This window comes from Fusarium solani (genome assembly GCF_023522795.1).
Source record: "Fusarium solani strain SB1 chromosome Unknown bctg00000005, whole genome shotgun sequence".
Lineage (NCBI taxonomy): Eukaryota > Fungi > Ascomycota > Sordariomycetes > Hypocreales > Nectriaceae > Fusarium > Fusarium solani.
In genome coordinates this window covers 2,120,352-2,144,548 of record NW_027072153.1, presented here as the reverse complement: position 1 = coordinate 2,144,548, position 24,197 = coordinate 2,120,352, and the positions used below count along the sequence as shown (strand labels likewise).

The 24,197-nt window shown below is 53.5% G+C and overlaps 5 protein-coding genes across 5 annotated transcripts; 3 read left to right on the top strand and 2 right to left on the bottom strand.

The window, feature by feature from the left end:
* Positions 1–2,837: 2,837 nt before the first annotated feature.
* Positions 2,838–4,658, top strand: MRS44_009120 (uncharacterized protein; the record flags this gene model as incomplete). The annotated part of the gene is made up of 2 exons (XM_046270969.2): positions 2,838–3,331; positions 3,494–4,658. 2 exons carry the CDS (start codon positions 2,838–2,840, stop codon positions 4,656–4,658), a joined length of 1,659 nt encoding a protein of 552 aa, XP_046132587.1.
* Positions 4,659–7,088: 2,430 nt separating this feature from the next.
* Positions 7,089–10,750, bottom strand: MRS44_009119 (uncharacterized protein; the record flags this gene model as incomplete). The annotated part of the gene is made up of 3 exons (XM_046276417.2): positions 7,089–7,147; positions 7,204–10,160; positions 10,599–10,750. 3 exons carry the CDS (start codon positions 10,748–10,750, stop codon positions 7,089–7,091), a joined length of 3,168 nt encoding a protein of 1,055 aa, XP_046132586.1.
* A 3,369-nt stretch (positions 10,751–14,119) lies between these two features.
* Positions 14,120–18,223, top strand: MRS44_009118 (uncharacterized protein; the record flags this gene model as incomplete). Its single annotated transcript, XM_065621180.1, has 6 exons — positions 14,120–14,686; positions 14,794–14,861; positions 14,914–15,022; positions 15,100–15,579; positions 15,635–15,820; positions 15,881–18,223. The coding sequence occupies 6 exons, from the start codon at positions 14,120–14,122 to the stop codon at positions 18,221–18,223; spliced, it is 3,753 nt and encodes a 1,250-aa protein (XP_065477252.1).
* An 859-nt stretch (positions 18,224–19,082) lies between these two features.
* Positions 19,083–19,801, top strand: MRS44_009117 (uncharacterized protein; the record flags this gene model as incomplete). Its single annotated transcript, XM_046273883.2, has 2 exons — positions 19,083–19,711; positions 19,765–19,801. The coding sequence occupies 2 exons, from the start codon at positions 19,083–19,085 to the stop codon at positions 19,799–19,801; spliced, it is 666 nt and encodes a 221-aa protein (XP_046132583.2).
* A 480-nt stretch (positions 19,802–20,281) lies between these two features.
* Positions 20,282–22,672, bottom strand: MRS44_009116 (uncharacterized protein; the record flags this gene model as incomplete). The annotated part of the gene is made up of 5 exons (XM_046281241.2): positions 20,282–21,073; positions 21,129–22,062; positions 22,113–22,228; positions 22,293–22,488; positions 22,560–22,672. The coding sequence occupies 5 exons, from the start codon at positions 22,670–22,672 to the stop codon at positions 20,282–20,284; spliced, it is 2,151 nt and encodes a 716-aa protein (XP_046132582.2).
* Between the last annotated feature and the right edge of the window lie 1,525 nt (positions 22,673–24,197).

Genomic DNA, 24,197 nt, shown 5'->3' with positions numbered 1-24,197 from the left:
GTGTAGGATTTCTCGTGGCTTGGCTGAGTGGAAGTTGGTGTGAGGGCGGCAAAATTGATGGGGAGGGAGAATGCTTGGGTCTGGGTTCTAAAAAGCTTGGAGTCGGATAAACACAAGTATAGAAGCAGGATAGAAGATGGAAAGAAGGGCGGGCATTGGTACCTTCCTTCGAGATGATCAGCGCTGCAACTCCTCTACTGCGTATAGTATCGAGTCGATATGGATCTGGGGAAAGCGCGATTCACTGAGTCTGAAAGGGTCTGATCCATCGATCCATTGAATCTCCAAAAATACCAGACGGTTGGAACGCCTCAGGCTGTGGACCTGGGTCAGTTGGATGCGCACGCGACCCATCTCTCTTCCAACACAACGCAGGGCCCAGGGTCCATCCAGCTCACCAGTACTTGTCAGTGAAGTACCTTCTGCAAGTCAGGGAGCCTTGCATTTTGCCGTCAGTTTGAATGCCCCGATACATTTGCAGTCCAGTATTCAAGTTCCCACCAGGAAAACTTCCGCTCAACGGAACCCCAAATTGGGCAGGTGCAAGTGTCGCTTCGATTATGACGTCAGTATGTTGTTGGAACGATCCCGCACAAATAATGTCCGAAAAATGTCCTCCCACGGCTGGATTCACCTGGACATGGCTCAAAGTCCATTTTTGTCAATTTGCGCAGGACCGCCTAGCTAAAGAAAATGAATCACCCTCTCTCTTCGAACAAGCCTCTCATTTGCTCGTGTTGCGAAAAGTACTGAGATTTGAGGTGAACCTCGGGCAAACGCCTCTTGCGCTAGAGCGTTTACAGTTGTGCAGATCCTTCGCTGCATCTCCTTGATTGGTCCTATATGTGGGCCAGAAGCCTGACTTGCTGCTTAGCGCGGAACATAGGCTGTTGTGTTCAGGGAAAAGGCCGCTCGTATCGACGACATCTCAAGTCCTTTGAGTGGAGGAGACTGGGTCAGATTTGGGGGAATTCTGAAGGCAGGGATTTCTCAACTTAAGGGACGCTCGGGCAGCTCCACACTGCTTTTTCAGTGGAGGTTGCCCCTCTGAGTAGAGTCCCTCCAGCGGCCTCCAGCCGCTCTGCCGCCGGGCGAGCACCAGTGTCGTCATTCAACCAACGGCACTCAGCTCGCATCCATAGCGCGGTTTCCAGCCCTTTTTCGTGATGCGACAGGTGCCCAGCAGGCACCGAGATTATGAAGCGTGCTGTGCAGCGATCAGCAGCATCCACACGCATGGGGAGGGTTCAAAGAACTCTCAGGATGCCGGGGTTCATCATCAGCAGTCGCTGAGTGGCCAATAGCCCGAGCAAACACGCTGAGTGTCTCGGGGAAGCCATCCTGGCATGTACGAGGTACATGAGAGTGGGGAGAGGGAAAGAGGAGACATCCTGGCAATGGATCCATATCCATGAAGATCCACCCCCCTCTCCATGGGCGTGGCAGCATCTCTCCACGGGGGTGGGGATGGGGCATCATGAGCATGGCTCCCATGAGAGATACATGGGCATGGGCATGGAAAGCAACGACTCGGCTCGATAGAATGGATACGTTCTGCCTCCACTAGCTGATTTCTTTTAGCAAGCTAAACTGGTCCAGTCAGGCCAGTCTCTGGCCAAGACCCGACGCGGCGAGCGGGAGTATTGCCTCTTGATTCAACCTGGTGGTGGGATGGATGGCTGAGCTGAGAAGAAGTACTCTCGTACTATCGAGAGATGTCGGTGGCACTCAGTGGAGAGCTGTAATTACTTGAGAGATTGTCTCTGTCTGGTCAACTGTTTCTTTACCTGATCAACTCGAGACCTGACCAGCAATGCAACCTCACGTCGTGGACAATGCAGATGGAAACAAAACTTTGTTCTCCCCAACCCTGGGCACAAGTTCTCAATTCGGCCAGGTGAACCACTCCTCTGGGTTTTTCGGCGTCCAAGTTTCTGGGATTGCCTCCTCCATCAGGAGGACGGGCAAGGCCAAGAGAGTTAATTCCCGGTGTCAGCAGAGCGTCCCCGAGTACGACGCAACGCCAAGCCCTGGTCCGTACGATCTCAGACGTGCCGTGCCACGGAGAAGGAAAAGACGACTGTGGTGTACGTTGAACGGACAAGGGCGAGTTTTTGGAGGGTAAAAGTCAGAGAAATCGAAACTGCAGAATCGATCGAGAGTCAGGATTGGTTGGGCGACTCTGAGGTGTGCATGCCGGTGAGAGGATCCATGTCCCGTTGACCAGAAGAACTGGAAGTCAGCTACTTTGGCTCAAGGTACCATCCCTAGCGCCGTTGGTGGTGTGGATACCTCGTCACCGCGTAGTAGTCCCGAGTAGTGGAATGGAAGTGAAGTTGCACTGCTGCTCCTCCCCACTCCACTCCTCCTTCAACGAACCCTCGTTCGGCATGGCCGCTGTCGCCGCCGTCACTCGAGTCTGTCTGCCTCCCACTCTAAACCTGCCGGTTTATACACCCCCAGTGAAGGGAAGGAGCCATGATGAACATGGATCCATCCATTGTGAGCAACAGTACGCGGACTAGGGTCAGCTTGCTCTTGCCTCCGCCCATGCGAGATTTTACTTATTATCTCCAACGTCCTCCGCCTCTTGTCATGTCTTCTCTACCTCCTCCTTCAGCCCTTGTCCTCTCTCTTTTCTGGACTTCTTTGCCTTGAGACCCAAGGCATTTTCCGATTGGTTTTGGTCTGCTTGCTTCATTGCTTCGCAGGCTCTTTCTCAATTGGACTCGAATCTTGCCTCGTTCTTAACTTGAACTCGGCTTGATCTCGCAACAAGGACCACACTCCCACGATCCTACTTCGATTCTCGCCTCGCAAAGAGCGCAACCGTCAAGATGTCCGACGAGGAGAAGAATGTCTCCCCTGAAAAGTACTCGGCCGACGGCGTCGACGTCGCCACGGGTCACCCCTCCGATAATGTCGATGGCCTCCACCGTCTTCTCAACAACCGACAGATCCAGCTTATTGCCATTGGTGGTTCCATTGGTACGGCTCTGTTCGTGAGTATCGGTGGTGGTCTCGCCAAGGGCGGTCCTGCCGGCCTGTTCCTGGCCTATACTCTGTACTCCGGTGTCCTCGCCCTCGTGAACAACTCGATCGCCGAAATGAGCACATATATGCCCGTCTCGGGTGGTTTCATCCGTCTTGCTGGCCATTGGGTTGATGATGCCCTTGGTTTCATGGCTGGTTGGAACTTCTTCCTATACGAGGGTCTCTTGATTCCCTTCGAAATCACCGCCATCAACCTGGTGCTTTCATATTGGGCGCCCAATATTGTGAACCCTGGCCCTACTGCCGGTCTTTGTATCGCCATCATCATTCTTTATGCGTAAGAACCCTTGCCCCCATGACCAATTCCGACTTTCTTTATCACTTGACGCGCCGTGGCTATGCTCCGAAACTGGACGCCTTCTGGCCGGCCGTCGAGTGAGATTTGCTCCACGCCTTCCCCGCATATGAATATCGCATGCTAAACTATGTGTGAATGTAGTGCTCTGAACATCTTGGCTGTCCGCGCTTACGGTGAGGCCGAATTCTGGCTGTCTGGTGGCAAGATCATTCTTATCCTGATGCTCTTTTCCTTCACCTTCGTGACCATGGTGGGAGGAAACCCCCAAGGCGACGCGTATGGATTCCGCTATTGGAGCAACCCCGGAGCCTTTACCGATGTGTACGGTACAGACGCCCTTGGTCGTTTCGAGGGTTTCCTGGGTGCCCTCTGGAGCGCCATCTTCACCATCGTCGGTCCCGAGTACATCTCGATGGTGGCCGCCGAGGCTAAGCGACCTTCGATTTACATCAAGGCTGCCTTCAAGACAGTCTATTACCGATTCTGCTTCTTCTTCGTCACGGGCTCTCTCGCTGTCGGCATTGTCGTGCCCTGGAACTACGACAAGCTCCAGGCCATCTACATCAACTTCACCGAGGGCGGTGGTGACGCTGGAGCCTCTCCCTATGTCATGGCCATGAACATTCTGGGCGTCAACGTTCTTCCCCACATCGTCAACGCCCTTATGATCACCTCGATTTTCTCGGCCGGTAACACATACACTTACTGTGCTACCCGTTCCCTGTACAGTCTGGCTCTTGAGGGCCGTGCCCCTCGTTTCCTGCGCAAGACCACCGCACAGGGTGTGCCTATTTGGTGCTTCTGCGTGGTCATGATCTTCCCCATGCTTTCATTCCTGTCGTGCAGCAGTGGTTCAGCCGAGGTGCTCAACTGGCTCATTACTCTGATGACGGCTGGCGGAATCATCAACTATCTCGTCATGGGTATCACCTTCATCAGCTACTACCGAGCATGCCAGGCCCAGGGAGTCGACCGAACAAAGATGCCTTACTATGGCCGCTTCCAGCCTTACGGTGCCTACCTGGCTCTCTTTATCCAGGTCCTCGTCGTTCTCTGCTACGGCTACAAGTCGTTCCAGCCCTGGAGCGTCAAGGCGTTCTTCCAGAACTACACCATGCAGATTATTGCTCCCCTGCTGTTCATCGGCTGGAAGGTTGTCAAGCGCACCCGCTGGCTCCGTCCTCACGAGGTTGATCTCGTTTGGGAGCGCCCTATCATCGACGCCTACGAAAACTCCATCACGGAGCCTCCTGTGGGCTTCTGGACCGAAATGGGCCAGCTGGTTGGCATCAGGCGGAACAAGTAAGCCTATTCGAACTGAATTGGGCATGATTCTAGATGTGGAAACATGAATATGGGCTGGAGATACCATCTTGGGATGCAATGTGTACATGTTAATAGAACCAACGAATTGTTGGATGCAGAGCGGTTGGCTGTTGAGATTATACCCGAGATACGAATATTATGCTCTGTTGCCTGATTTCAAATCATGTTTAATGCCACCATGTAATGTGATTGTTTACTGCCTCAACTAACGAGCAAGTGGCCGTGGCCTCATGCTATGTCTATCATGACGAGCTCCCCTTGTGGTTCTAATACCCCGCTGTCCCTCATCATAGCCAGCAGTGTTGGGCGTCCGCACTCCATCTTCTGCCAGCCGATAATGCATGTTCAGTAACACGGCCAGTGATCCTACAACGCCGATCCCGTGATCGGCAATGTAAAGCGTTGCATCGGTGCACCTTCCTATTGTGATATTGATATTCAGTGACGTTGAAGTTGGAGGGTTTAATATTGTGGCTTGGAAGCGGGGGATGCAGATCGCGGGTTGACTTTGCAAGGGGGGAGTGAGCAGTGTACATATGCACCAGCAGGGGATCGAAAAACCCCATGCCAAGGAGATTTTTAAAAGAGGCTCTACCTGCATGGCGTGGCTGCGCTTGGTGTTTTTCTAGAAGCGGAGGAAGAAGTAGGGTGTGAGGCCAAGAGCCTCTCTTTGATAAGGGAACTGCTTCTTGATGGTTGGGTGTGGGGCAGACGAGGGTAGGGGAGGGGTGGAGAGTTGATAAGGTTTCGCAATATCTCTTGTCGAGACGATGGTGTATGACCACACTGTACATATCGTGAGGGGGGTGGTATCGTGGAGATATCTCGGTGTCGATTAGTTGACGACGACGGCTTCAAAGGCACGGCTCCGTGGTGGTATTAGTTGAAAAGATGGAGACTTGCTTTCAGCCTATTTCATCCATGATCTACGTCTTTGACTTGTAGTACAACTGTTCGAGGTATCAGACTCTGACCGTCGCCGAGCCCGGGGCTTTCGGAGCATGCGGGGCCTGTTGACGCCGGAAATGTGGAGTTTGACGCCGGAGGATCGCCGGGGACGGCGATAATATTCACGGAGGAGTGGGGGAAGACCTGGGAGTGTATGTCGGCAACTATTGTATGTTATTTAGGTATTATATGAAGCAGAAATACACGTTCATCTCTTGCTACTCACATCGCCATGAGAGATCGAGTCCCTGTGGTCCAAGAGTTGGGGTTAGAAATCTTGGCCAGCGATCAAAGCTTGGTGGTTTGGAGCTTGGAGAGTTTGCAAGCCTTCCCAAGCCAAGGACCTCTTTTCTCCTCACTCTCACCGAGACGTTAGGGGAACACCATCTTAAAGTCCAAGCCAGGAATGAGGCGTGTTGCCAAGCTCAGAGGTCCAAGGGAGAGTACAGGGTGCGCCAAGTCAAGTATGGTCAGAAGAAGAGACAGCTAGTATTTCTCGTCTTTACTACTTGAGAAGCGCGCTATCTCTCAATCTTTGAAAACGGGTTCAGTAAAGTATTATGTTTACCACAGAGGATATTGCTGGTGTTGGGCAGATTCTCGTCGGTGCTGGCTAGGCCCTTCTGGTGGGCAGTAAGCGAGCAACTTTCAACAACATCGGGTGAGATGGCCGAGTTGGTTATGGCGTCAGGTTAAGGTCACCTTAACAACCTAAGATTCCTGATGGAGCAATCCTCCTGGGTTCGAGTCCCAGTCTCATCAAAGATTTCTTTTTTGCCAATTCTTGTTTTTTGTCAGTCACACACGCACGCACACATATGTTTTTTTGCTCATCAATGTTATTCTTCAAGCCCTATCCAGATACTCAGATGTGCGTAGTATGAGATCTGTAACACATTCTTCGTTTGTCACAGAGGGCTAGCTAGGCTGAGCTCTCTTGTTCTCCTCTCTGTTGATCTGTAGATCGAGGCGGCAGCTCTGCTCTTGCCCAAGTACCTCATCAATTCGAGTTTGTCTATACAGTTACAAGCATGGCATCTTAAACAAGACATGAGCTCAACCAATGCTTCATCAACTACCCACATAGTCTTCCAAGTCACTGGTGTACCCGTGCGGGTGATACACATTCAACATTGATACACTTCAGTCATTCATCATTCTGGATTGATCGTAATCAAGTCTATTTTTTGGCTCTATCTAATTGCCAGCCTCCAAAGCCACCAAGTCGAGGGCTCAACACGGTTGGGATCCTCCAATCCCACGCGTCATTCCTCGTTCCTCCATGGTGGTCGTCTAACAGAGCAGTCCGTCTATCGGGAGCCCAAGTGTGCAGTCATCCATTACCAAGACGCACCCCTAACTTTTTTGATCAACGCATGACAAAGGAAATATGGTATGAGGTCATCAGAAACAAGTCGTCAACATGGTCGAGTATAGGTGTTGGGTATGCAGGATGATGCGATTAGAGATCCTCCTCATCGCTGAACACCTCCTCACCACGCTTTCGGCGGGCCATACGCTCTGCAGCCTGGTTAGCTTCTGTTTTGACACGTGTTTGGTTATGCAGAATGACTTACCCTTCTTCTTCTTTCGGGCCTCGGAAGAGCTGAGCTTAGCCTTCTTCTTGGTGGAGACGATCTTGTTACCCATGGCATCAAACTTATCCTCCTCATCGCCTTCGTCGGCCTTGAGACGGGGACCAGAACCCTGGCCCTGGACCCAGTTGTGGCCGGAAGGAGTCATCTTGCCGTCCATGACAGCCCAGACTTCCTCAGTCAAGTCCTTGGTGAACTCGGCAGAGTGGGTAATGATGATGACACCACCCTCGAAGTTCTTGAGAGCCTTGGACAGGGCACCGAGAGAGTCACGGTCGAGATAGTTGGTGGGCTCGTCCAGGACGATAAGATGAGGTCGCTGCCAAGAGCAGGCGGCGAGCACAGTCTTGACACGCTGACCACCAGACAGACCACGCATGCGAGAGTGAGAGACAAGCTCAGCGTCAAGACCGAAGTTGGCGCAGTGAGCCTCAATCTCCTTTCGGACCAGAGGGCGGAACTGACCAGAGGCGAGGGCCTCCTTCATATCAACATCAGCAACCATCTTCTGGTGAGAAGCCAGAAGCTCGTTACGGGGAAGCCAGGCGTTGTCGGCAGTCATCATGGGAACCCAGCGCTCGTTCTTCATGCCGACGTTCTCACCGAGGGCGAAAGAACACTCGTACTCGTAAGAGTTCTTGAACTTTCTTCGGCTGTTGATGCCGATGACACGTCGCTGAGAGCCCTCAACACGGAAGATCTTGTCCATGGCCTTCTCGTCGGCCTCGGTGATGATCTTGTTGGCGCGGTCCATGGTCTCACGATCCTCACCAGTCTGGAATCGCCACTGGATGTACTCGGAGGGAGTCTTGTCCAGGTGGTTATCAATGTGAGCGAAAGCGTGCTGCTTGATGTAGGCGATACGGATGTTCTCGTGCTGGTAGATCTCACCCTCGGTGGGGATGAGCTCACCAGTGAGGACGTTGATCAGAGTAGACTTGCCGGCACCGTTGGGACCGATAACGGCAATACGAGAGCCAAGAGAGCACTGGAAGGAGATGTCGGTGATCTGAGGCTTGGAGGTACCAGGGTACTGGAAGGACATCTTGGTGGCACGCAGGATGGCCTTGGCCTTGGTCTTGACACCCTCGAGGAAACCGGGCTCGGGGAAGGAGAACTCGATCTCGGAGGCACCGAGCTCGTAGTAAGATCGGGCAGAGGGGACACGCTGGACAAAGGCAGCCAGGTTACCCTTGTAGCGCTTGAGCTTGAAGCGCTCGTAGTGAACGATGTGCTGGCAGACGTTGTCAAGGAAGCCAGAGTCGTGAGAGACGATGATGGAAGTGCAGGGGGAGTTGATGAGGTACTCCTCGAGCCACTTGACGTTCTTCACATCCAGATGGTTGGTAGGCTCGTCGAGAAGCAGAATATCGGGGGCCTCGAAGACAGCACGGCACAGGGCCAGCTTCATCTTCCAACCACCGGAGAGGGCAGTGATCTCACCAGTGATCATCTGGTCAGTGAAGCCGAAGTCGCTGAGCTGCTTCTTGACGTCGTCCTCAGTGGTGGTGACACCGGCCTCACCAAGCTTCTTCATGGTCCAGTCAATGGTGGTCATCTCAGTATCGGCAGAGTCCAGGTCGTGCTCGACGAAGACAGTCTTGACCTCGCTCTGCTTGGGGAAGCCCTCGACCTGCTCGTTGTTGATGGCGCGCATGAGAGTGGACTTGCCGGAACCGTTGGGACCGCAAAGACCGTAACGCTGGCCTCGCTTGAGACGGAGGTGAGTCTGGTTGAGAAGAATCTTGGCACCGTAGGCAAGAGAGAAGGTACAGTTGCAGAGATCCTCGCCCTCCTCCTCATCCTCCTCGGCCTCAGCCTCGGCGACGGCACCGGGAAGGGTGGTCTTGCGGATGGACTCGACGAGAGCCTCGGCGCTGTCGATGCCAGAGATGACAGCGACGTAGGCCTTGAGGTTGTCAACCCAGATGGTGGACTCGGTCTCCTTCTCGTCGACGAGCTGACCAGCAATGGCAGCAATGTGCTCAGCAACGGGGCCCATCTTCTCAAGGTGGTTGGCGAACTTGGGGGAGAGGGCAGCCTTGACCTTGGGGAGGACGACGTTGATAGCACCGTCGTTGCGAGCCTCAGGAATGACACCGTCCTTGATGTCACCGACACGGGTGAGGGTGTCAAGGGCCTGCTTGGTCTTCTCACGGGCCTCAGGGTCAGCCAGGTTGTCGTAGTTCTTCTGGAGACCGGGCATCATCTTGGGCAAGAAAGGAGCAACGATGTTGGGGTCGTCGACGAGCTTGCACATGTTGTCGACAATGACAGCCGACTTTCGCTTGATACCAGTATCACGCTCAGCCAGACCACGGTCCAGAAGAGGAACCATGAGGGCAAGAGTGGGCTCCTGGACCTCAGTGACGAAGGTGGTAGCACCGAGCAAGTGAACAGTCTCGGGGACGTTCTCGGGCTTGGCGATACACTTGATAAGCTCGGGAATGAAGCGCTCGATATCCTTGTTGACGATCAACTGGCAGAGCTGCTCCATGGCCTTGTAGGCACGCTCCTTGACCTCCTTCTTGGTGTCCCACATGGACTCGGAGATGACGGGGATGAGCTCGGGGACACGGTAGGCGAGCTGAGCGGGAGAGCTCTTGACGAGAGCATCGATGAAGTCGAGGGCAGCCATCTTCTCGGGCCACTTCTGAGCGTTGCGGATAGACTCCATGACGGCAGGAAGGGCAGCCTTGACAGCGTTGGCGTTGATGGCGCCAGCGATGGCGAGAACGGCGGCCTGAGCGGCATTCTTGACAGCGGTGATCTTGTCGCCAACGGCGGCAAGGACGTTGGGGAGGAGGACGACGAGGTAGGGCTCGACGGCAGCGGAGATCTCGGAGTGAGAAGCGATGGCCTCGATGGCAATGCAAGCCTTCTCACGGGCGGCAGCGTCCTTCTTGCTGGCGAGCTGCTTCTTCAGGCCCTCGATGACTCTGCAACAAGTGGTGGTTAGCACTAAAATTCCCGCTAAAAAATTTTAATGGGCGCCAGAGGAGAGCCCCTCCAGCACTTGAGGGGCGACCAGAAATGGGGCTAGCGCCCATGAAGGGTCGCCTCGACCAGAATCTGGCGGGGCAAGATTGGGCGAGCGGCGAAGGAGGGGGAGGGGTAGACGGGCGGGAGATGCAGAGAAAACTGCCGCGGGCACAGGCCTGAAGCCCATGCACCATGCCACTAAGCCGCATCCCACACATCCCACGCATCGTAATGCAGAGTGAAAGCCAGGCGATGCCGGTTCCCTGGTGCAGGAAGTGAGGCAACGCGGGTGCGTAACGTTGCCCCGTGGCAGACATGTGAAATAAGCACCGTCGGAGTGCTCGCCCAACGCTGCCCGAGGAGGATGAAATCAAAATTTTCAAGGGTAAACTCACTTGTCGGGGACGGCCTGGTCGCCAATGCGGCCGTTGATGAAAGAGGCCAGCTCGTTGGAAGACTCCTTGATGTCGGCAGAGTCCTTGGACACGGTGAGCTTCTGGAAAAGCTCGTCCAGGACCTTGATCGACTGCTGGTTCTCGGTAGGCATCTTGTCGATGTTTTCGGTTTTTTGTTTTCTGTGGTATTAAGAAAGAGGATCGTCGGGGCCAACAGAAATCGATGGAGGAGTCGACTCTGTCCTAATGGGCGGCGGTGACGATGGGAATTCCTCTTGGAGGGGGCGGGGTTTGTTCAGAGGAGCTGAGTCCGAAGAACAAACGAGCACGCGACAAGAAAGGAAGAGGAGTCGAAGAGGTTCGTCTGGAGGGGGACGACCGTGGAGAGATGGAGGAGGAAGAAAAGAGAGAGAGGGAGATGGAGGGAGGAAGAAGTCAAAAAGGAAGAGAGGGAGGGAAAAATCTGGAGCTTCTGCCACAAAGTTTTATGTGCCTCTTACTGCTCGCCTCCCAGTCCACAACTTTTTTTTTTTTCTCGCTGGGGTGGCGGGCAGAGGAGGGACCGCGGCCCAATCCCATTGGGGATCGCCCACCAAAATTTTTTTTCCTCTGGCGCTGGCGCTGGGTTACCCCTCCACCCCTCCTTCCCTCCCTCCGTCTCAGTGCTCGACTCAGGCTTATCGGGTTTATCAGCTGTAGAGCTAAACCATTTCAGGTAAGTGGGTGAGGGCGGTGAAAGGCCCCTGTGCGGCACTGAGGCCAAACGACGTCGCCCTTGGAACGGCTTGAGAAGCCCCCTGTGGAAGCTCCGATGCTAGACCCATGCACAAGTAATGCGCTTTGCAGGCGGTGATGCATTTTTTTCGTCGTTGGGAGGCAAACCCAAGGATCTTGGTGAACCATGCCGAGAGAGAGATCAAGATCATATCATGGATTTTTATTTTTGCTTATCTTTCCCTATGCTGCCTTCTAGATTGCATCCTCAGCATGTCTTAGTCTTGTGCTGTGCGAGCCACACTGATACTGCCTAGGCGTCTGCATATCTGACTGCGTTGGGCTTCTCCCTCCTTCCAACCACGGATGTTGTCGGATGGATATTGGCATTGAAAAGGCTGGCAAGGCTCTCCCCTACAAATCAGCGGAGTATCGCTCCAGTCTTTTCGCCCACCTGCGTCCGGGAGATATCCACTTCCCGCCGTCTCCATGACGACCTGTTCAGCCGTTTGTCGCAGAGTGCTTCGAGATCCTTGAAATGTCGATGCCCAGCTTTGCCATCTGTGGTTCCGTCTAGTGCCAGGTGCCCAGGCATGGACTCTCAGTCCTGGCAGCTGGCCTTCAAATCCGTTTGCTATCCCCGTATTCGTACTCCAGACCCCGGAGGCGGTTTCCGGGAAACTGGAAGACGGTGGCTTGACTCGCCACAAGTTGTCAGCCTCTGAAACTATTGCTTCGAGTCAGGGTGGCCGCCACGTTATCAGATTACGGTTCAACGACACAAGGCGCGAAATTTTATCGTCCCCGAGCACAGGGCGAAGAGGCTTGCTCGGGTAGTTGATTCGGTTCAGATTTCTTCTTCTACTATGATTCTCCTACCTTACTTTTTCCAACTTGAACTTTCCCGTCATTTCAGGATTTGCCCCGGCGTTGGTTGACTCGTAGCCCAGTCGACCAGGCTCTTCCCTCCATGGATCCATTGGCACGGTGTACATCCCCTGCCTGCAATTTTCCCGCGCTTGCAGCTCGCGAAAAATGCTGCACACTTGAAGACTTCAAGGGTCGTATCAAAAATAAGCCAAGCAGTCACAATATCCGCTGACTGCAAAAATGCATCGAAAATTATGTCACCTACCCTTGGTGCGCGTTTTTTTCTTGCTCTCTACCCACCCTGGTGTTGAGGTTCGCATAAAGCAGGTATAGATGCCTTAGGCCTCGAGCTTCCAGGTGCGAGAGCCGTCGATTCAAGCCCGGCTGGTTCTTCTCTCAACTTCTCCATGGAGCCCCCAAGCCATCCATTGCATTCCTACTCTTTGTTCCCTCATCTTCTGAAGGAATCTCTCAACAAACAGCGGCATCCCCGAGCGCAAGCACGTACCGCCCCGTCCACTTCGGCTTTCTGCCGCGCATGGTTCAGCGCCTTTCAGCCGCCCCCTGGCCGATGGCTGATAGCTGGTGGGACCGGCTTTATCCACCACATCCTGCCATTCCCAATCGTTCCTCCGCCACGTTGCCACGGCACTTCTATTCTAGTGGTCCCTTGTCCGCCATGGATGGATATCGATGCCCAGTCGCTGCTGATGCTCCTCGCCAGCCAACACAAAGAAATGCTGCACACACACACACCTTGATTGTCCTGCAAGGTCAAGGTTCGGACGCGGCGCAAAGAGAGGCGCAGGCCAAATGAACTCAGCCAAAGCGAATACAAACAACTAGACACTCGCTCACGGCTGTATTCGTTCACTGCTGACGTTGAAGCACGCACTCCATGTCAGGAGTCCATATCGCGGGGCCCCGGAATCCCCAGGTTCATGCCCCGGCAGCTCACCGACAGTTGCATGTCGCACATACCAACCCCAGATAACAGCGATGGTCCCGACTGATTCTCCGCCGAGAAGTTCGACCAAACCGCTTCAGGCCTGTGCTGATAGAATCTTTCAGAGTTGTCTTACTACTGGCCCATGCTTCAGCCATGAGCAGTGGCCATGGTCAATGCATGCTGTAACTGGTATAGTACTTCCACTTTTCCCGTTGGGATATCTAGGTAGAGCAGTGCGTGGCTTTGACACAAGCCGAAGTGAATTGATGCATTTTCATAGCAAGTGCTGGCTCCGAGGTTCCCCTCTCCTCAAGCATGCATATACCCCCGGTGATCAGGATCATAACCTAGTTGTCACCTTCATATCCATGAGCAGCCGTTTTAGTAGCTGTGAGACGCCTATCCAGCTAGGAAGCTGCACCAACACCGTCCTTTGAAAGTCTGTCAAAAAAGCCCAACCCCTTTCACTACCTCTTTGTCTCTTGAACTTGCCGCTCTCCCCTGTCTATTCCAATTGATTGATAGCCCAGCGTGCTACATCCAACTAAGAAAACCCAGTTCTTTGTTCTCTTTTATCCCTTGCACAAGGGCGTCGCTACACTTGGGGTTGGGCTCACAAATGCTCCATGAGTAAACAAGTTATGATGAGACCCCATGACCACTGGTTTCTTTGTTCGTCCATTCAGCCATGGAAGGGTGGAGCAGAACGGCTACGCCAAACATCAGAACTGCCCAGTTTGCTACGACGGTGTGTCTGGTGAGCAAATCTCCTCGTCAATGTCCCTGGGTACAGGGGAGATTTTCCTATTTGGGGGGTGTCGATAGAATGGCTGAGCATTCAAGGCCAATATGGCTGCCTTCCCAAGTACTCAGGCAAACAAGAACAAATATATCAGCTTCCCTACGCTTTTGAAACCCCTCGACGGTTTATCTGCTCAAGCCCGGTGCCCTGCTGTTCCCTCCTGTATCTATTTCACCTCAGGAACCCATGGCTTCAAACCCTACTGGTTCAGGTGCAACACCACCTGGAGCGCTACCCGCCTCTGCCGCTGTTCCAAATACGACATGGAATAGCAATGCACATCTACCAAGCCCTGCAACTGTCAACTCCCGGAATCCTTACACACCATCCAAGCCCGTTGGGAATGCCTGGGATCACGTCCGATACGTCCCTCCATGGACGGATCCTGACTGGCAGGATGAGGGGCAGCAGCGAGATCGGACCGACTTCAAGATCGTTGATTTCTTTGATAAAATACGCCCTGCTGTTCATCCCAAGGACCAGTACAAACAGCCAACAAAATACGCCCAGCGGTTCAGCATCTTTCCCGGTCGACTTGATGGCCGTTCGAGGACATCGCCAACTCGAGCCAACAGCAGGAAGCTATTCCCCGCTACTGCGGATATCAAGACAGGGAAAGATTTGTTCGATAGTCTCGACTACTCGGCAGCACAGAAGGGCAAGACTATCGATGAGTACATGACCACTGCAAGGCCGGATATGCAACGGGGGACGGAAACCGAGCAGCGGTGCATGCAACAGTATGAGGACTTGGTTATTGATGAGAACTGGCAATCCATTCTTTTCGGAAACCTGACCATGGACGAGGCAAGTGCCTGGTGCTACCCGTCTCCCTTGTGCTTGTCTAACGGCGCATTTAGATCCGCGCTGAGGAGTATCTCACAATGCAGGATGTATATTTCGAAGGCCTCTCTGGACCAATCCACCCGTAAGCTACATCTTGCTTGCTTCCTTCTACACACTTGCTGAGATCTATCAAGCCTGTTCGATCGACACATGTGGGCGGACACAACAGACTTTGGGAAAGACCCGGCAACCCCACGATATGTGTATGGCCTCGATGGCGTGCGCGAGGAATGGGATCCAAGGGTGAGCGTCTGCTCAGTCGATGCATGTTTGGCGCTAACAAGCTCGAGACAAACGACCGATTATGGAATGCGATGCAGCCGGCTCTTCAACTTGCTACTCGTATGCTTCTTACCAATGACCCCTGCATCGTTGGCCTACAGGATGTCACCAACAGGTACAGAGTTCCCGATCACCTCTACAAGAACCGGACAGGTCAGGATTCCGACGAAGTGAAATTCAAGATCAAACCAGACCAGCAACCCCTCGACCCGGAACGCCTCCCGAGTGCTCAGCGGCTGCAGAGCTGTCCTGGGTTTTCGGCCCCAGCCGTAAGCCAGCGAGCTCTTGAAAGAGTTATGGATCTGAAGCTCCAGAGTGCGTTTTACTCGAGCGGCGGTAAGTACAAGGATCACTGCATCGCCCGCACATTCATGCATGGGGTCGCATCGCCGAATGGCCCCATCAAAGTCACGATCGATGCCGAGTTGCTTTGGATGGTCATGTCGGACAAATATAGCAAAAGCGAGAAGATGATGGCCAGCCTTGTGTTTGCTGCTGCGCTGGTTCATGAGATGATGGTGAATACAGCCCCCGAAGATACAAGAGACGTCACTAACAAAGCAACCACCGCAGCATGCATGGGTGTCCGTTGCTGCGAAATGGGTGCTCAGCCCTCAGGATTTTGGGATTACGGATCCTGCTGAGGTCCAAGCCTGCGAGGATTTATGGGATGACCTCTGCCCAGAGGACAAATGGCCGAAAGAACCCTACTATAACGACGACCCATGGAATGAAGTTGGCCATGCCTTCGAGCACCATGTAAGTGACTGTCCTTGGCCAGAAACTTGAGTCTCGATCCTGACAGTGGCCGTGGAACAGGTGCTGGGCGGTGCCTATTGGGGGTTCATCAACGCCAATCAGGGCTATGTGTGGCCTCGACTGCTCCAGAGTTCTGCACCCATGATAGTAAGGTGTCTGTGGCCTACGGGCGTGTACAATTGTCCGCCTCATCTAACTGCTCCCCATATGCGTATGGAGCAGCTGAGCCATTTCATTCGCATCGATGATGTCCGACCCTTCTTCAGTCAAGGCTTCTGGGACGTCTCTGTCAGGAAGTATGGTGCAGCAGCCTTGAGGGAGCCGTCTGAGAGACCTCACAAGATCAACTACAACCCGGCCTCAGTATCTCTGGCACGCGGCATGTGGAACATGGCCAACCTGGGGACTCATGCAGACAGGGATTGGGTGCTCTACGACTTTCTCGACTGGCTTCATGAGAAGGGCAAAGCTGTCTTGTATGCATATTTTACAGCCCTTGTCCAGGACGCCATCGAGTTTGGCTCTCTACTTTGGAGATTGCGAGAAGAAAGCAGAGGATGGAGCGAGCGCGATGCGAAATGGGCAGGACTTCAAGGGGAAGCACTGATGCTGATTTACGAGTATGCCGGCTTCACCATAATGGCCAACGCTGGGAGGAACGCGACATCCAACCTTCCACCATACAAGATTGCTGATCTGACAGACCTGTATAATGCATGGGATGGGGTCAGGCGACGCCTTGGCAGGTGTCCCGATGACGAGTCTACCATCTGCGCAGGCATGGGCCCCGAGTTCTGGCGCATCCAGATGCTGGCTACAAGCAGGGATCGCTACGAGGGACGTCTGGTGCCCAAGCTCATCGACTTGACTCGCAGTCTGATGGATGAATGCGCGTGGTTAGAAAATGTGGTGTGCGAATTCTATCAGCTCCCTTTCTCATATTGGACGGCCTATAGGCGAAGAGCTCCCAATCAAGCCGGACAGATAGCGACCCGAGCAAAAAGGATCGTGTCTGCTCTGGGGGACCTGCTTACGGCAATGGGACTCGCCGAATTCGATATGCCAACGTGGGACAGAGAGTGGGAAAATCGGCTGATTGCGCTTGGGGCGAGATTCACGACCGTCGCAAGGCTGATGGTCTTGAACCCGCTCAAATATGAGAAGACCTGGCGCGGCCTGTTGCCGTCGATGCCTGCGTTGCGCAAAACTAGTCAGAAACGACATCAGGTGTGGTACTTTCTGGCGAAGAAGGAGATGCTGAGCATGGAGGGAGAAGTTCTCGACAAAGTGCGGGAGTTTAAGAATCGGTACGAAAACCTGTTGCACCTGGGAGGTTCCAAGGTCATACTCCCTGAGCATGACCCGGATGAGCTCGCGTTGGCACAGAGATGGGCTGGCACACTTGATGATGAGGATGGCAATACCGGGCAGGGAAACCCCCTTGCCAGGCCTTCCACGGGTATCTTCGACACCCAAGGGGTCGATGATCTAGTCCGTCGTCTTCGGCAACAGGCTCAACAGGCCGAAGATGACAAGCGTAAGCGCGCAGAAGCCAGTGGCCAGTCTCCGACACTTTCGCAAGATGCGGCATCTCAGGCTACGCAGGCACCCAGCATCCCGCCCAAGATACAGCAGATGGGGATGGGGGCCCAGACGGCACCGTTTGGCAACCTACAGCTGCCACCCAAAAGTGCGTTTGCTTCTTATCATTCTTCATCAGCGGGCTCTGCTTTCCCTTCGCACACGCCTGGCGCTCCATCTGCTTGGGTAGCAGGCAACCCGACCACCCTAGCACAGCAAGTCAACAAACCTCTTGGTGCTCCACAAACTCTGGGGGGTGTTCGTGGGACGTCTATCTCAGGGTATGGCATCCTGCCTCACCCGTATGCTGTCCGAGAGACAGTAACAAGCGATCTCACCAATACAGCACAGACGACTTTTAAGTACAACAATCCCAGCGCTTTTGCTCAACATGCTCCCCGACAAGGCGGTGCGTCTCAGGGGTATCGGCAGGGAGCTGGGCCTCTGGGCGACATGGACCAGATGTGGGAACAGCAGAAAGTTGGGTCCAACACAGGTGGTCAGACGGCAGGCCAGGACGAGGACAGTGATATAGAGATGGCGGACGCTAACCGTGCAGGCGCATTTGTTATTGAGGTCAGCAGCGACGACTTGAGTTCGTCAGCTGGCGATGACGATGACAGATCGGAGCGGGAGGGCAGTGATTCGACAAGCGTCGAATCTTGGAGCGAAGATGAGTTCAAGGCTGGTGCTGAATCAAGGACCCGGCAGAGTCTGAAGCTGCGGCAGAGTTTTAAGCGCAAGGCCCCTTGGATGGTTCCCAATCCGAGGCAGCCCTGGCTGACTCAAGGGGGAAGCCAGAGGAAGAGGAGGAGACTCTGAGGCCCTGGTCAGTATATCTCGGGTCAAGATTTGACAGAGGCATAAAGCTGGAGATATCTGGATGTTCGGCGGGTGGCTTAGAAGTATGCTTGATGGTTGCTCTTGTTCTTAGCAGTTCCGAGTTAGTGATTAGTCGTGTCATTGTCCCAGTTCTAGTTTCTGCTTCGGAATATAACGGTCTCTTCTCTTTAACTATGTGAATGGATAAGTGCAAGGGAAAGAGGGGCCTTCTAGTCAACAGGGTCAGTACAGTGATGGCTTGTATTGTTGTCCCAGGACGTCCAGATCTCGGTGAAGGCCGGGAGACCCACACAGATTAGCCCCCGCGCGGCCCGTGCTCACCGAATTTCCGAATATGGAACGACGCGGGGCAGCTGAGGAAGGTTGAATGTCAATCGACAGGTACGTACCGTACCACAGCTTCCCATCCATCATTGTCACGTTTTCCGAATCACGACAACAAAGAAGAGGGAACAATTCATCCAAAGTCGAAAGAAGTGACTTTGCCTCATAGTAGCACCCCATCACACTCGAGTTTCCTTGCCCGCATCCTTCTCTCCTGCTTGATCAGTTAAACGGAGTAACAACAGCTTGTGTGTTTCTTTGTGTGGTTTGCATCCCCATTGCTTCTCTCGAGTTGGGCATCTCATCACTGATCAGGCTGGACAGAACGAAGCTACCCAAGCAAGGGATAAGAAACATCAAAGGAAAAAAATCTTGACGTTTATCAGTCTTTCCCGTTGGGAAAACGGCCCTCAAGGTTTCTTCCTCACTCGAGCATAAAGAGAAGCCTCTCCCTCCTCTTTCATCTCACACAACAACCTGCAACCATTACATGTTCGCAACCAAAATTCTCAAAATGGCTACCAAATCTATCGGCGACATCCCCATCCTCACCCAGCTCTACGCTGACTCCACATCCCTCCTCTCCATTGCGGCCATCGAGTCGTCCCAGGAGCCCGCCTTCCCGGCCAACGACGACATTAACCGCCGCATCGGCTACATGCGCGGCGACATCACCCGGCTGCGCCTCGACGCCATCGTCAACGCCGCGAACCGCTTGCTCCAGGGCGGCGGCGGCGTCGACGGCGCCATCAATGCCGCTGCCGGACCGGAGCTCGTCCGCGAGAGCGCGCCACTCGGACCCATCGAGACGGGCGAGGCCGTCATCACAAAGGGCTATAACCTCCCCGCGCAGCACGTCATCCACACCGTGGGACCCATCTACCGCGAGGTCCGGAACCCGGAAGAGAGCCTCGCCAGCTGCTACCGTGAGAGCCTCAAGCTTGCTGTCAAGAACGGCCTCCGCACCGTGGCCTTCAGCGCCATCAGCACAGGAATCTACGGCTTCCCCAGCCAGCGGGCCGCCTATGTCGCCTGCAAGACGGTGAGGGAGTTTATGGAGACTGAGGATGGGAACAATCTCCTCAGAGTTGTGTTTGTCACATTCATGCCCAAGGATGTGGATGCCTACAGCAATGCGCTACCGTAAGTTGATGTTCCTATGTTTGGAGAGGCATCATAGCTAACTAGAGCAATAGGCGATATTTTCCTCCCACCGCTAACGAGGGACAGTAAGGGGAAAACATGATGTGTTTGACACCAAGAGAATGGACATTGCGCCCAGGAGGGACATGTGGTGTAGTACGTAGTATCATGGATTAGCCTGGTTATGGCTGTTGACCTCCTCTATCCAATTGTCATCAAGAATACATATTCAACCAAGAATACCTTTTCTAGTAATGGTTGTATCCTGCTTTAAACCTTGATTGTATCCATATCACAGACAGCGTCACCATTATTCGCCTTGAAGGCCCTTCCAGCACCAAATGAATTAGACAGTCATCTCGCTCTCGACATTCAATTCAGTGCATTACAAGATTCATACAAACACTCGTAGCATATTCAATCAGGCATGAAGCAATCCCATCATCGCAAGGTATACATAAACCAGATCAGAGAGCCAACCAAACACAAACCATTGCAGCAAACCAGTTGCTCACACGAGCATATTTCCACATCATTCGCCCTTCATCAACCCCTCAGTGGCCTTCTCCCCTAGGAACTAGGTCCACCAGAGCTGGATCCTGCTCCTCCAGGGCCCTTCTTCTTGTGCTTCTTCTTGTTCTTTTTCCCACCCTTGTTGTCACCGGAAGCCGCCGACGTCTCAGGGGCGTCATGGGCCTCTGCCGAATCACCCTGTTCAGGCTCATCAGGGTGCTCAGGCACATCAGGGGTTTCGGGAACCTCCGAAGTCTCCAGAGTTTCGTCGCCCTCTGTCTCTGGCGCCTTTCCGCTCTTCACTTCTTCGACCGGTTGATCTTCTTTCCCCTTGATGGCACTGCCAAGATTCGAGAGCATCTGCTTAAGCTCATCAACTTCAGCCCGCAGTTTGCGCACTTCGATGACGGCGGGCTCCTCCTCCACGTTTGGCTTGGCCGCATCGCAGGTCTTCGTCCAGCCCTCTGCCTCAAAGTCCATCTCCTCGTGGAACTGCTCCCACTCATGCACCTGGTCATCGTCCTCCTCGCCTCGTGCTCGGTTGTGGCGGATGGTATGCGCCGTGCGTGTCTCGAACCATGCAGCCACGAACAGGAGAGGAGAGTAGAGAACGGCCATGACACAATCGTTGATGAACTCGTACGTCGGCTTGGGCATCCACCATTCGAACAGGCCAGAGATGATAATTTCAACCAGATTGAAAGGCGCAATGTAGACGTTCTCGTCGGGGGCTCGCACAAACTGCATCGTCTTCTGAGCGAATAGTGCCAGGTACTCATCGTCAGCATTCTCATAGATGTCCTCATAGGCCGAGTTGTAAAGGGCAATGAGGATGTTGAGGAGAATAATCTAGAGTTCCAAGTCAGCTTTGCACGAGACACGCCGGGTCAATATATCAACTGACCATGACAATAAACGTAAAGCAGTAGTACAGAACCAACCCAAACGAATACGGGTGTCCGAAATTCTCGAATCCATCGAATTCGGGGCTCTGCATGATGGCCTTGAGCATAGCCTCAATAATGAACCACGAGTCGCCTGCAACATTGTCTTCAGCAACATCTAGACCGATAAAGGCCTGAAGGAAGCCAATGATAATTATGATGAGCAGAGCAAAAAAGATGACTGATTCTTTCATCATGACCTTGAGAACGACCAGCATGGCGCCAAAGAAGCGGAAGCTGTCGCAGTAAAGCAGAAGACGGCCCCAGAACATAGGCGCAACAAATGCCAACAGATAGTAGCTCAGTCGGTTGTACTCCGCATGGTGTTTGTCGTCACTCCAGTACGATAGTCCGATGATGCGGAAGACAAGAGACACGGTCAAGAAGGTATACAAGATGAAGTTGAAGACATTCCAGAATCCCAGGATATGGTAGCCCGCCTTGTAGTATTTGACAAGCTCGTCAGCAACGTAGGCAAAGGTAAAGATGTAGAGCACGATTTCGGCTGCATCCAGTACGCCTGTCGCGTTGATCGAGTTGATGGCGATCGTGTAGAGTCCAAGGTAGATGATGGAAAACAGTAGCTGGGCGGCATTCTGGTAGCGCGGCGCTCGCATGCGGTCGGGATCCATGTGTACGATGAAATTGACGTTGTCTTTGTCCTTGTAGTCGACAAACTTGGACGTATCATTCTCGTCCTGTACCAACCAGCCGCGCCATAGATAGGCGATACACTTCTGATAGCCAGATGAGCCAATGACCCGGACAGCATGCAGATCAACTGCCTTCTCAATGACATTGGTCGGGGCAGTGGCTTCTTGGTTGATGAGGAATGAATACCGTCGAAGCAGAACGTGATGCAGGAGGTACTCGGTATCGTCCTCGTTCTCAATGCTGGAGGCAATAGTCAGTATCTAATGGGTGAGAGAGTGCGGTGAGCATACATCTGCTTAGCAATGACAGTACAAGCAACGGCACGAAGATCATGGAGGTCAGCATCCCATAGCTCGACAATCCCCTCCCGCTGGAACCATCGCATGTTGACCAGCAGAGCGTAGACCTAATGGCAGAAGCGAAAGACGTCAGTTAAGAATCCAGGCCCGGCAGGTGGCTATCCAACATACCACACATGATCCGTATCGCTCGCCGCCCGCTTCCCTTGCGGCTTGGATGACCTTGTTGGTGATGATGGTGCTGTGGGAACGAGTAATTTGGCTCTCTTCAAGCTCGCACGGAATGCATTCGCGAATCAGGTGTCGCAATCGGAGGCAGACCTTTGTGACCTCTCGGGGCGGAATTGCAGACTCGATGTTCTGGTTCCTGTGGTGAGGAAGGACTGGCGATCATTGTGTTAGCTCAATGGCCGTAGGAAGAAGAGAATGGGAAGAAACGTGCGCGCTCGCTCCTCCTCGTGAAGCCAGGCATGACGGCTGTTGGTGCCGTTGGTGCCGTTGGTGTCGTTCAGGGAAAAGAAGCCCTTGAATCGCCTCCAGTTGCCAGGCATGATGTATGGCTAGCTCGCGGCTTCGATGGTGCTTCAAGCGCGTCGTTCGTCTTGCTCAATCCCACAGCACTCGAACGGCGAATGAAGACAATAAAGTATGGTACGAGCTCGCGACGGGAGGCTGCGCGCAGTGGGGTTGGTGTTTAGTGTGGACTCGCAAGCTGCCGCGTTACGCCCAAGTCAGGCGATGATGGCGTGCCGCAAAGAGATCCAAGTCGAGTCCGGGGTCACGGTCAAGATCCAGGTCCAGAGACAATGGCTCAGACGTTGTCAGAGGCAATGATACCGGGCCGATGGTGTCTCAGATAGATCTTTGTATGGCGATTGACGGCTGGCTGCAGCGTGCAAGAGTCAATCGCAATGCCCCTCTGGACGGTGACGACGAGGATGATGAGGTCAAGATTGGGCCGCCATGAGGAGGACGACAGCTGAAAAAAAGAAGCTTCAGCTCGGCAGGTCCGTGTCCAAGCGATTTAGGTTCCCAGTTCCTTCCCCTCCCGCGCCTTCCTTCAAAGTAGCAAGGTTCTTTCCACCTGAATCAACTGAACCAAGTTGACAGGAAGGAGCTACCTCGATCGACTAACGAGCTAGCGATGACGTCGCCAAGGCTAGTGATTGGTTCAACCCCAGCCACCTGTTGGTCTGTGCTTTTGCTATCATGAGCTGCAGTTTGCGTCGCTTGCAGCAGCGCGGGGTGCGCTGGAAAATGGTCTCAGACCTGGTCCTCAGGCGCGTAACCACGCAATTTAATCAGTTCATGTTAATGAATATCATGATACTGAAACGAGCCCTCCCGCGAATTATTTATTGTCTGGCCTGGGCCCTGGCCACCGAGCTCGATACGTGCAACAATGAGCAAGACCTCTTAACATCCATCCCATCCCAAGATCATCCAGGGTGCATGTTATTGCTACCCTGCAAGCGAGGGCTATGCCCGGTCTCGACCAGGTTTTTTCTTGTTTTGCATACGCATCTCCTCCAGAATCTTGGAGATTGGAAAATCCACGATCCAATGACTGGATCTGAATGCCATCTCCCATGCATCTATGCTCGCTAAACCTCTGACAAGCGAGCGTGGAGGAGCGTGTATCCCGGTCCGTTGGTTCCCTGCTGGCCAGCCATCCACCCATTACAAATCCGATGCGTTAGTGCGTCTTCGTCATCAAGACACCAAGATCCAACTCATGATGAGCCCAGCGGAATATTATTAAGGTTTCCCTCAACTTTAATAACTATGTCGATGCAATTGCAATACTCACGTCAGCAGTGAGAGTCTCTCGAACCCATGCCTAATATCTTTAGCTGGAATGCACCCGTACTGCTCGCTTTCGTTCGATTAGATGGCTACCCTGTAAGCTCTTGGACAATTTGAAGCGTATCGTTTTCATCCAGGTTGTAACATCTACTATCCGGCAAATGTTTGTGTAGCTTATCTTAACTACAAGGATCCTTCCAAGCTGTGGGCACCCTTTTCACGAACCACCGACATCGGCGTCAATTCCATGGTGTGTTCTGAATTCTGGGG